This window comes from Lepisma saccharinum, chromosome 23 (assembly GCF_977018435.1).
Source record: "Lepisma saccharinum chromosome 23, izLepSacc3.1, whole genome shotgun sequence".
NCBI classification, from domain to species: Eukaryota; Metazoa; Arthropoda; class Insecta; order Zygentoma; family Lepismatidae; genus Lepisma; species Lepisma saccharinum.
In genome coordinates, this window is record NC_139251.1 from 6,221,751 (window position 1) to 6,234,248 (window position 12,498).

Consider the following 12,498-nt stretch of genomic DNA (forward strand, 5'->3'; position numbering starts at 1 on the left):
TGAGCAAAAAATTGGTTGCAAAGCCTAATTTCAATTACAGAAGAATTTATGATGAAAATATGGCACTTTTCAACATGAAAAAAACAAAGATTAAGTTTGATAAACCTATTTATGTAAGGGCTGTGATATTGGAATTGGCCAAATTACACATGTTAAAATTGTATTATGATGTGTTGAAACCTTTTTATGGTGATTGTGTAAAATTGATGTACATGGACACTGATAGTTTTGTTCTTGATATTAAAACAGAAGATGTTTATCAAGATATGTCACAGCCTGAATTGCTTGAATATTTTGATACCAGTGAACATACAAAAATTCAACCCCACAACAAAAAGGTGCCTGGCAAGTTAAAAGATGAAACACTTGGTGATGTTATTGTGGCATTTGCTGGGTTAAGTGCCAAGATGTACAGTTTTGAAACATGTAGTGGTGTTGCTGCCAAAAAAGCCAAGGGCATTGGCAAAGTAACTGTGGAAAAAGAGCTTGAATTTAAAGATTACAAAAATTGCCTCAAATCATGTAGCACAATCAGAACATCAGAATCCAGCATTCAGAGTGTGGATCACTTATTGACTAGCAATATTGTAAGAAAAGTGGCTCTGGACCCACATGATGATAAGAGATGCATTTTATCATGTGGCATACATACTCTACCATGGGGTCATTGTGATTTGAAAAATGGCAATCAATGCCCAATTACAGAGCATGATTTGAAATAAATAAACATGCCTATGAACTTATTTGGGTTTAAAAAACAAGCTATTATGGATCTGCCGGCACCACAACCCTCTTCTGATATGATATCTAAACTGAGTGCTTTGTTAATTATTCATCTGAACAGCATACTTACAGATGTTGATGATAAAACAGGCAAAACATTGTACATATTTAACAATAATTTAAATCATTACCAATTACCTGTAGGTGGTCAATTACAATTTATTACAACTCCTGAGGGTGATGTTAAAATTTCAGTAGGGAGAAATATTTACAGAATTAAGCACTCAAACATGGTTTCTGGCACTGTTTATACTGTTTCTGCTGCTGACTGCTTATATATTGAGGTCCCGGGATCATATGACAAGCTTATAACCTTTTTTATAGAATTAAGAATTAGATGTTCAATAATAAATAACTACTAAAACAAAAATGCCTAATGATATTTTTAGCCATACAAGGCATGAAGATCACAGTGATGAGATTCTGATGCTTGATGTCAGAGTCAAGAAATTAAGAAGTGATTTACAAGCTTTACAAACTACACTCAATGCCAGTCTTCAATTAGGAATTACAAATTTGCAATCACAATGCATGGACCCTCTTCTTAAAATTGATTCTGAACTCAAATTGCTGCTTCAGAAATATACTGACCTGGCCACATTGGATAATTTTCAAAGTTTAGAAGAAGCTGTAGCAGCTCTTCAAGCCAAATTTAAGACCCAGGCTAACAACTCTGAGCAATTGAAACAACAATTGGAAGAGCAAATAAATAATGTCCAGGCACAGCTCCAAACAATTGTCAAAAGCATAAAATCACAAGAAGATTTTGATCTAGTGATTTCCACTCTAAAGGAACAGATTCAGTCACTCCAAATACCTAATCTGGACCCTCTGAACAATGCCATAGCCGAGGTTAAAGAAAAAATTGAGACACTTGAAAATTTTATGAACAATTTGCCATCTTCTGATGCTTTGAGTGCAATAACTCGGAGTGTTGCCAATATTAAGCTGCAACTTGAAACATATGAAGATTTTGGAAAAATTCAAAGTATCATAACCCATCTTGAAGGTACAATAGCAGCAGTGCAAAGTGATTTGACAAATGTACAAGAAACTCTAGAATCTCGCCTGCCTGGGATTGTAGATACCCTTGTCAGTGTCCAGCAACAAATCACAAAGCTTGAAAACCTTAACACTGAATCTGAACTATCTCATTTTCATCACTTGATAGATGATATCCAAACAAAACTTGAAATTTTACAACAATCAACACCCTCTCAGGCAGATATAGCCCTGCTCCAAAATACTATGCAAAATGTGGCTGATGCTTCTGAATTAAACAATGTAAAATTGGCACTTGAATTTTTACAAAATACAGTATCAAATCTGCCTACATCACAGGAACTTAAAAATATAAAGAGGGCAGTGAATCGCATATTGAAATCAGAAGATATAAAAAATATCCAAGCAGAAATCAAACATCTCACTCAGACAGTGGCCATTCTTCCAACCAATCAACATATTAATGAACTGCATGCCCTGTTTGAGGATATCAGAAGACAGGTCCATGATCTTACAGCTCAAAATTCAAAATTGGCAGTTGTTGAAAATTTGCAACAAATTGTAGCTAATATCAAGCAACAGCTAGGGACCATGGAATCTAATCAAGCAAATGCTCTGTCTGTTTTTGCCACCCAGCTACAAGAGATTGTGCAACAATACAAGAAACTTGTTGTGGACATAAAAATCAAGCCAGGCCATGATGATGTTGTTAGGATCATCAATGAGCACCTTGAATCTGTAACAAGTAGATTGCTCACAGCAGAAAAAGAAATAACAGGCATAATTGAGAATCCAAAACATACAGTAATTCTTGAATTGTACAGCATCCCCAACAAAGAATATGATTCTCCATTTACACCAGGTGTCAAAATATATATGCTGTCCCCTGCACAATTTTATTACCAATTTTTTGTTGGGGGCACATTGAGACCAATCAAGATCAAATATTGGCTTCAACCACAGGCACACCACTACCCTACATTATCAATAACAAATGCTGATAACAAAGTGAAAATCACCAGTGTAGAATTAGAGGATTTTACAGATCCCAATACATTAGAAACAGCCTATGTTGAAGATGATGGCTCTTTGGAATTTCATATACAAATAGGGGACAAATTATATTTAGAAAATCCTGCAGTATCAGCTGCGGAACACCCTATAGTTGCAATATTCTTGTTTACATATTATGTCTAGACAAATTATTGTTGATGAATTACACAGACAGGCCAGACATAATTTTAAGAGACTCCCAGTAGTCACAAAAGGCATAGATGATTTATGGCAGAGCGACTTGATTGAAATAGCAAGTGGACAGTTGAAAAATTTAGACAAAGTCAACAAGGGCTACAAGTATCTACTCACTGTAATAGACACATTTTCAAAATTTGCCTGGGCTGTGCCACTCAAATCCAAGACTGGAAAAAATGTTACAGAAGCTTTTAGAACAATCATCAATCAGAGTGGAAGATCACCGCGCTATTTGCAAACAGATAATGGCAAAGAATTTTATAATTCCGTGTTTCAACAATTTATTAAAAGCCGGTCAATACAACATTTTTCGAGTTACAGTGATCTCAAGGCCTCAATTGTAGAGAGATTCAACAAAACCCTAAAAAATCTTATGTATAAACAATTTACGCTTCAAGGTAATTATAAATGGATTAATATTCTTCCAGAACTTCTACATAAATATAACAACTCGGTCCATTCTACAATCAACATGAAACCCTCTGAAGTAACTTCATCTGATGAGCAAAAATTGATCAGCACTGTTTATTATCCTAAATATCAGCCAACAACAAGAAAGGCCAAATACAGGGTGGGTGATCAAGTAAGAATTAGCAAATATAAGCACTTATTCAAAAGAGGCTTTACAAGAAACTGGAGCACTGAATTATTTACAGTGGTTCAAGTTAAACCTGGGACCCTTAACACATATATAATAAAAGACCACCGAGGAGAAATTCTCAAAGGCAGATTTTATGAAGAAGAGCTCAGCAAAACTAAACAGCCTGACACATATCTCATAGAAAAAATCATCCGCAGAAAAGGCAACAAGTTACTTGTCAAATGGCTAGGACTCCCAGAACACAGCTGGATCGATGCAAACAAAATAATAATATGAGCACCTGGGATGTTATAAAGAGGCTGCCAGAACCTGAACAGCAGAATAATAGAAATGGCAACTTGCTGCCTGATAATATTAGGTGTCTTATTGTTGGGCCATCTGCTTGTGGTAAAACTACACTAATGGTTGATAATTTTTTATTGGCACCCAACTGGTTAGACTGGAAAAACAGGCACTTGTATATCTTTTCTAAGAGCTTGGAACAATTGAAGTATCAGCAGCTGATGAAGCTATATGATGGATTGGATATTGCCACTTTTGAACCAGATGTTAAGCCACTTCATGACTGTCTCGATAATTCTGTTGTTGTGTTTGATGACATTATACTGGATAATCAAAACAAGGTTAGAAATTTCTTTACACAGGGCCGACACAAAAACATTGATTGCTTCTACCTGGCACAGACTTTTTCAAAAATTCCGAAGCAACTGATCCGAGACAACAGCAATTTTATATGTGTGTTTCATCAAGACCATACCAACCTCAAACACATACATGATGAATATGTAGGTGGGGACTTGAGCTACAATGATTTTTCTAAGTTTTGAAGCAGGTGCTGGAACCAGGACAGTTATGGGTTTGTCACAATTGATATGACAAGAACACCCAATAGTGGCAAATACAGAAATAAAATCAACAATTTTCTAGACATTGAAACATATATAAATAAACATGAAAAGGCCAATCATTGATGATCTTAAATTAAGAGATTATCTTGTAAAAAGATTTAAGGGATGGAAATCAGAGAACCGAGGAATTTATGAAAAACACAAACAAACAGAACAGCCTCTTATTGATGCTATTGGTGAATTAGGTAAGAATATCAAAACTGTTAAAGAGCAAAATCAAAATTTGATCACTGAGCTTGTACCTGTAGCTGCAAGAAACATATTAGATTATCCATTCACCCCACTTTCCAGTATTCATACACCTAGTCCTATTGCTCCTAGAAGAATTGAAGCTACTCAGGATCCTATTGAATTGGGTCTTCTTGCTCAAAAATATTTAACCACACCTAAAGACAATAAAGATGAGGTGTTTGGTTTATATGCTGACACAGAGCTTGATGGTAGCATCATACATAGAATTGGCAATTTCAGAGTAACATTTATGGGGGATGATCTGATTGTATATTCAGAATCTCGTCTCGGAGAAAAAGGTGCTTTTGTTAAGTACCCCGGCACACCTGGATTGTGGGAACTGATGACTAGGAAAAGGCCTGGCAGCTATACAGATCAAGATTATGAATATTACAAAGAAATATTAATAAAATCAGATGCTCTATACCAGAACAATGATCCCACACAAAAAAGAGTCAAGTCTAGCAGTGGGGCAAAATACAATAATTTAATCAAGCCCATATGGTCACAGATCAAGACTGGCAGTGGAATCAAACAATACAACACCCTGCCCAAAGAATTTGTGTGGGTTGATGATGTCAGGAAACTTGTAGATAGGTTATTGGTGATAGCTGGGGAGGAAAATGCTGGCAACCACAATTTTTACAATGAAAAGGTTGGAATTATGGACATGATAAGCACCAAATTGTCTAATTTTATAGTGAATGACACTAAGGGGATTGGATATCTTATAAAAATAATTAATACTCTACCACCTAAATTTTGGAATATTTCTGAGGGTCGGGGCTTGGTTAATGACATTATAAACAAGCTGCCATTTGAACTACACATTCCAGGCTATCAGTATTGTGGTCCAGGCACAAAATTGGACCATAGATTAAACAGAGGTGATCCTGGTGTTAATCCCCTAGATGCTGCTTGTAGAGACCATGACATAGCATACAACACACATTCTGATCTTGACAAGAGACATGTTGCAGACAAGAAATTAGAAGAGGCTGCATTTGGTAGACTTGTAAGCAAAGATGCTTCTTTGAGTGAAAAAATAGCAGCATTGGGAACCACCATAGCTATGAGCACCAAACAAAAATTGGTGTGGGGGTTGTGAATATATATATAATAAACCTAGGATGAAGGCCAAGGGTGTTATGTATCAAATACCTTATGCAGGTCTCAAATCTCTTGGGTCTATTGACAGCCTTTTAACTAAAAAGCAGCGCAAGAAAAAAAGCTCTTGTATTGCCAAGGGTCATGGTATGAAATTGTTTCTTAGCACCCCCCCATTAAAAAAATTACAGCAAACAAGAAAAAAATCACATGTGGGTGGATTCATATTTACCATCCCTGCCATCTTAGCTGCTCTCGGGGCTGTGGGGAGCTTGGCCGGGGGATCAGCCGCCATAGCAAAAACAGTAATAGATGCCAAGAAAAATAAGGCAGAATTAGATGAGCAGAGGCGCCATAACCTGGCCATGGAGAAACAAGGCAAAGGTGTTAAGAGAGCTATAAATAAGTTTAAAAAAAAACAAGAGCCGCTTACAAACCAGGATATTGAAGCTTTAATCAAGCCACTGGGCATCAAACATTTTAGAGGTGTGTACATGTCTGATTCTTTGCCAGAACAACCACTCAACAAAGAGTGTGGCATTGTTAATTTGGATAAGTACAAAAATCAGGGCACTCACTGGATCTGCTATCTTAAATATTTAAAAAATGAGGCATTTGTGTTTGATTCATTTGGAGGTGTTCCACCTGAAAATTTAGTAAAATATCTAAATTCAGCTAAACTTTATTACAATAATGCCCGTGTTCAAAACTTCAAAGATGTTAATTGTGGACATTTGTGTTTATCTGTTCTTAGATATATGTCTCAAATAAATAAACCATCAATTGAAAATTTTCAAAAAGCCTTGTGGTATTTAAAACATCAAATGGGGTATTCCATCTCACCAGCCAAAATTCAATATTGAAACTCAAATTACATGATGACATAGTGTATCCCAAAACAATAGCTCTCAGAGCATTTTACGGCATGTACTTGATCCCTAATATTACACACCACAACAACACAATTGCAGTTGGGGATGAAAAAATTGTCATCACTCCAGGGCAGTATAATCTGTCCACTCTAAATGCTCAATTACCCAGAGGTATAGTGTTAAGTCAAAATTCTGTCACTCACAGAGTAGAAATTGTATCTGCCACAGAAACAGTGGATCTGGGTACTATAGGAGAGCTGTTGGGCTTTGAGAACAACACAAAACTTGAACCAGGCATCAAACACACTGCTATGAATATACCTAAATTCTTAGCCATAGAGACTCTGAATATTCACTGTAATGTAGCAGAGGGTATGATCACCAAATCAAATGGCATAGGCACTCACAAACAAACTGGGATCATTGCAACATTCAAACCTAATTCTGAATTTATGGAGCCAATAATCTACAATCCATCCCCAACATTATATTTTCCTGTGTGCCATAATGGAATAGATTATATTGAATTGATGGTCACTAATGAAAAAGAAGAATTAGTTGATTTTGCTGGAGCCACAACAACTGCAATCATAGAAATTAATATTTAAATAAAAATACATACAAGAAGAAAATGGAAAATATTGAGAGTTATGAGCTACAATCATTCCCTCCAAACAGGAGGACATTTGCAAATTTAAATCAACCCAACACAGAGATTGAGGTTGATCTTGATGTGGGGGATGGATTTATACACCCCCACAGAGCAGATCTATACATCAAATTTGATGTTGTAAAGCTCGATGGTACAGATTATCCGGCAAATTCAAATATAAGATTGGTGGACAATTTTGTGCCACATCTATTCTCTGAAATTGAGGTCAGAAAACATGGTGTTGTTATAAACAGAGTGGATTATCCCGGCATTACCTCCACAGCTTTGGCCACACTAAAATTATCCAAAACCTAGGCTTCTTACTACAAAATAGGTGGATTTGAGGCTGGTGAAAAAATTATATCCAAGAGCCACACAGTGCTGTTCCCCATGCGCCTGTTGCCAGGATTCTTCTCAGATTACAAAGATATTATGTGGAAGGGTGGTTTAAGAATCACATTTAGAAGAGCTGCAAATGATAATAATGCTTTGATGAGGTACAGTGCAATAAACTCTACAGGGGAAGCTCTGCCTAATACCCTACCTGATGAGGGCAAATGCATTATTCAGACTATGGAGCTAAGAATCCCTGTTGTTGAATATGAGGCCAGTTATGCTCTTAAATACAAAGCTGATATAACAAAAAATCCACAGGTTCCTTTACAATTTTATACATATCAATGTGTACAGAAGCCCGCATCTGGTACCTATTATGAGTTTGATGCTACAAATTCATTCTCCAGCATACAATATGACATGCCGGATTTTGTAGTGGTATTGTTTCAGACTGGAAGACACAACAATCAGGAAAAAAATTCAAGTAAATTTGATACCTGATAATTTGATCAAGAACATATATCTTAAAAATGGCAGAAATGAGGTATTTCCTAGAGAAAATTACAATTTAGACATGTCCAAGGATGATTTCCTTAAATTATATGAGGCATTTTCGGCATTCAAAGGGGTCACTACTGGCAATACTGACATGTATTACACACCAGATGAATTCAAAGCACAGAGACCCATGTTTGTAATCAACACTTCAAAAAGAAAACAAGTTGTGGTTAATGACAGGACAAATATTAAAATTATCTGTGAATTCCATGAGGCATTACCTGATGACACCATATGTAGTGTTATTCTCATAGGTGAAAAATCATATGTTTATGATGTAAGAAATGAGAGAGTCACGGAGCAATTCTAGAGGGTCTCTGCGTATAATATTTTAATATTAGATAAACAAATTGAACCTGGTATCCAATTGAACTTAAACCTGAAGTAAATATGTGTGGGTATGGGTTTTTGGCTTAATTTCAGGTATATCCAAAACAATATCATTTTTGACAAGTTTATGGACAAAAATCTGGCTGATGCAATTTTTGTAAGTGTGGGCAAATCAATCTGAGGGGGCTCATCATTTCTCAGGAAATTCCCGAGGGCATTTTTACAAAAATCTTGGATTAGACAGGGTTCCACACTTGAGCAAAAAGCTCATATGCTCATGTTTAGCTAGTTTTAAGTGTAAGCAAATCTGCCTGAGAGGGGCTCATCATTTCTCGTGCTGGTTATACCACAAACCCCACTACTCACGTCTGCATGAATCATCCGTGATTCATCCCCGGCTGTAACCCGTATGTAAAGTACAACAATTGAGTTAGATTAGGGTGAAAACGGGATACATAATAGTATCTATTGTACACTAATTGAAAATCAATAACTCCAAGTTGCGCCACGGCATGAGTCATCCATGACTCATATACCTCCCCCTCCCCTTATACTCTCCTTTGAATTAATTAAGAATAGCGTCCCCTCGATACTTAATAAAAATCAATAAAAACAATTAATCTTAATTAAAAATGACATCGATGAAAACGACAGGAGCTCGAATGGATTCTACTGTGGAGTCAACCAAACTTTCAAAAATGTTTTGTTGACGGACTTCTTAGGTGATAGAAAGGTTTTCCAGAACTCGCTCCATAGGTTCAAGTACAATCTCTTTCGAAACAAATGCCAATGGACTTAAATGTCATAAAAATCAATAAAGCAATAACCTTTTCAGTAGTCATCGGAACCATTTGAAGTGTGCCAAGAGCCTTTAACATCATCTTCAGACACTAACTACTTTGTCGGCACCTATAACAAACCTGCGAGGTAGTCTGACGATTCCTGAACCAGTTCATCCTTCACAGCAATTCCACAGTACCACATATATTGGATATTAGTTCTTACAATAAAATAATTTATTATTGTGTGTACCTACCCGGAATGAAAGAATATATATATATACATATATATGTGTGGGGGGATGTACGTAAGCATTGTATGTATATGTTTATGTATGTTAAGTGAAGTTGTTGTTTTAAGTCCACTTTATGTGGACCACTAACTCAAGTGGGATCCGATCCAATGTGTGCTTCACTGGGTATCGAACCCGGGACCCTTTGATTACAAGATAACGACTGTACCACTGCGCCATCGGGGAGGTCCTTTATGTGTAAGCATGTATATATTGTTATTACTATTATTATTGGGGCTGAGCCGATAACTCTTTGAACAGGTACCGATGCCTATACTCTTGCATATTCCCACCGATACCGATATTCGGATTCTGTAATAATTCAAAGCTGTTCAAGATATTGATCAACATTAGTGTGTAAGTATTGTACTTTTATCGAGAGTTTCGATTTAAAATCTTAACAAATACACCAGAAAATTAAATTACATGCTATGTCATCGACAAATTAATTTTTGAACACAAACTTGTATAAAATATAAAAAAACTTCGAATTTGCATAATTTCCTGGATAATTACTAGGGCACGGATTTTATGTGGTAAAAAAATGTAAAATATTTATGTATTTAAGCGAAGAAAAAGCGAAAATATACACTTATAGAACATAAATATGTAAGATTGTTTTTTTTTTTATCAAAGGAAGGAAAAACGGTTCTACCTTTTCAATCTTGCATTGCAGTGGTGGTGTGATGTTGGTGGTGGTGGTGTAGGTTGTCAGTTGTGAAAGAATGACGATTTTCCCGGAACAAGGCTTTGTTAAACGAAAAGGTGATTTCCACATCACAGGTTGTGAACTTTGCATATTTAAGAAAGCCAGTTGTTTCACTGTGAATCCCTCTGGGAGCGATGCAGATGGGTCACCGTTCAAAGCAGCAGTTACAATACGCATAGTTTGTAAACCATGGTTTCCTTCGAATAGGGAACGAGCTTTTTGTATGGTGCCGTCTTAATTGCGAACAGTCCTAATTGCGAACACTTGATGCCTGAACAGGAGTAACCTCGAAGACTGTGTCCAAATTGCGAACACATTTTTCTGCCTTGGGACCTACAACTTCTTACCTCCTGTATCATTTTTGAGGATTTCTTAAAAAAGGACTTAGTTCCACACTTGAAACTGGTCAGTGCCTTATGGAGCACAGTTATAACGTAGAAAGTTCAATACGATTAAAGTCGTCGTCGAAGTATACATATAAATTAGTAATAAAAGTATGGCCTATTGTAAATACGACTACATACTGTGCAATATTTAACTGAAGAAAGATCTGTCAATCAATAATATAATTACTGACTTTTACCTAAATTTGAAATCCAAATTTCAAAAAATGCCACACTGCTCTTATAATTTTAGGTATAATACCAATCTCCTTATACTTGTTAGTGCTCCTTGCAAGCCTTTCGTACAATAAAACATATTTCTTCTTTCGCTCTACACCTTCCAGGTTCATCCATTCTAATAACCGTGTCATTGGACTTTTCTGCCTCAGCCTTTAAGCTCTTTATAAGATATTCCACTCTTGGATGTGGCCTGCCTAGCTCACTGTTGATTTTGTGGTTCAATTACTTCACTGCATGATCCGGTAGATCCTGTTGAAGTAATTCCTTATCTAGTTTAGTACTACGGGATTTTCGAGACTTTTAACAGTTTAACACTCGAATGAAAATCAGATTACGTCAACAAACTTCAAGGGTAAAATGACCTTGGAGGAATTTTTAAAGCCGAAGATAAGTCAATGAGATTGACTATTGTTGCTAGTCAAACCAGTTGTCTCGCTGGTTCAATACCGATTGTTGTGTTTCAAAACAGTTTTTTCAGTTGCATGTGTTCGTAATTAGGACATGGGAATATTTCTCACTTTTATGTGTTCGCAATTTGGACCATTTATGCGTTGTTCGCAGTTAGGACTGTTCGCAATTAGGGAACACATTTTTGTACAATTGTGTCGGCCTACCTTTCGGAGTGCTTTGAGGCCATTATCAACCTCATGAACTGCATCAGTGAAAGGCATATCAGAGGTTTCTAAAGTGTTAATTACCTTTACCAGAAGTGTAAAGTTTGTTATTTAAGAATGAAAAATATGTATTAAACATTCGCTATCTTTGAAATATTTGATTTTATGTGAAAGCACTGGAAAAAAGGAAGTTTTATATGGTAAGAAATTCTGTCAGGGGGTCCCACAACACATGATCGGTGCACATACAAATTCTGAAAGGTCTGCTAGGCATTCAAAAAATATGTAAATACATAGAAATCCATGTCCTAGTATCCCGCGCCACTTTTGCGGAGTCCGTGGAAGATCAGAATACCGGGAAAGTATCGGGTGGTATCGGTAGATGAATTCCAACCGATACTTTCCGATATCGTCATCGGTATCGGATCAGCCCTAAGTTTAATTATTAATATGAGTCTTTTCTAGAGTTTTTATATATGGGTACCGTTTTCTTGGAGAAAGATTTTGAAATGTCTGCATACATTAAATTTAAAAAATGCTATTAACTTTTTCAGAACTTCACGAATGCACTCGAAACTACTTCAAGTGTAACAACAATAATAAGTGCATCCGACCTGAGTATCGCTGCGATAGTTATGACGACTGTGGTGATGGCAGTGATGAAATTGGTGACTTTTGCAGTAAGTACGACTCTTTATCTTACGGACATGACATATTTGTTTTGGAGTATACTGTTTGATGAAGCGCATTATAAAACTTTATTCAAGTTCATGTGGTAACAATGAGTTTGAAACGTTATACAGGATGTACAATCAGTCCTGTAAAACTTTCAAAAATATATTGTATAGA

General features: G+C 36.3%; 1 protein-coding gene across 1 annotated transcript in view; it reads left to right on the plus strand.

The window, feature by feature from the left end:
• Nucleotides 1-12,498, plus strand: part of LOC145977863 (uncharacterized) — a 263,309-nt gene that overhangs the window by 100,716 nt on the left and 150,095 nt on the right. Inside the window, exon 7 of the mRNA XM_083110188.1 lies at nt 12,204-12,329. Coding sequence (XP_082966314.1) covers nt 12,204-12,329 — 126 coding nt within the window. The remainder of the gene's footprint in view (nt 1-12,203; nt 12,330-12,498) is intronic.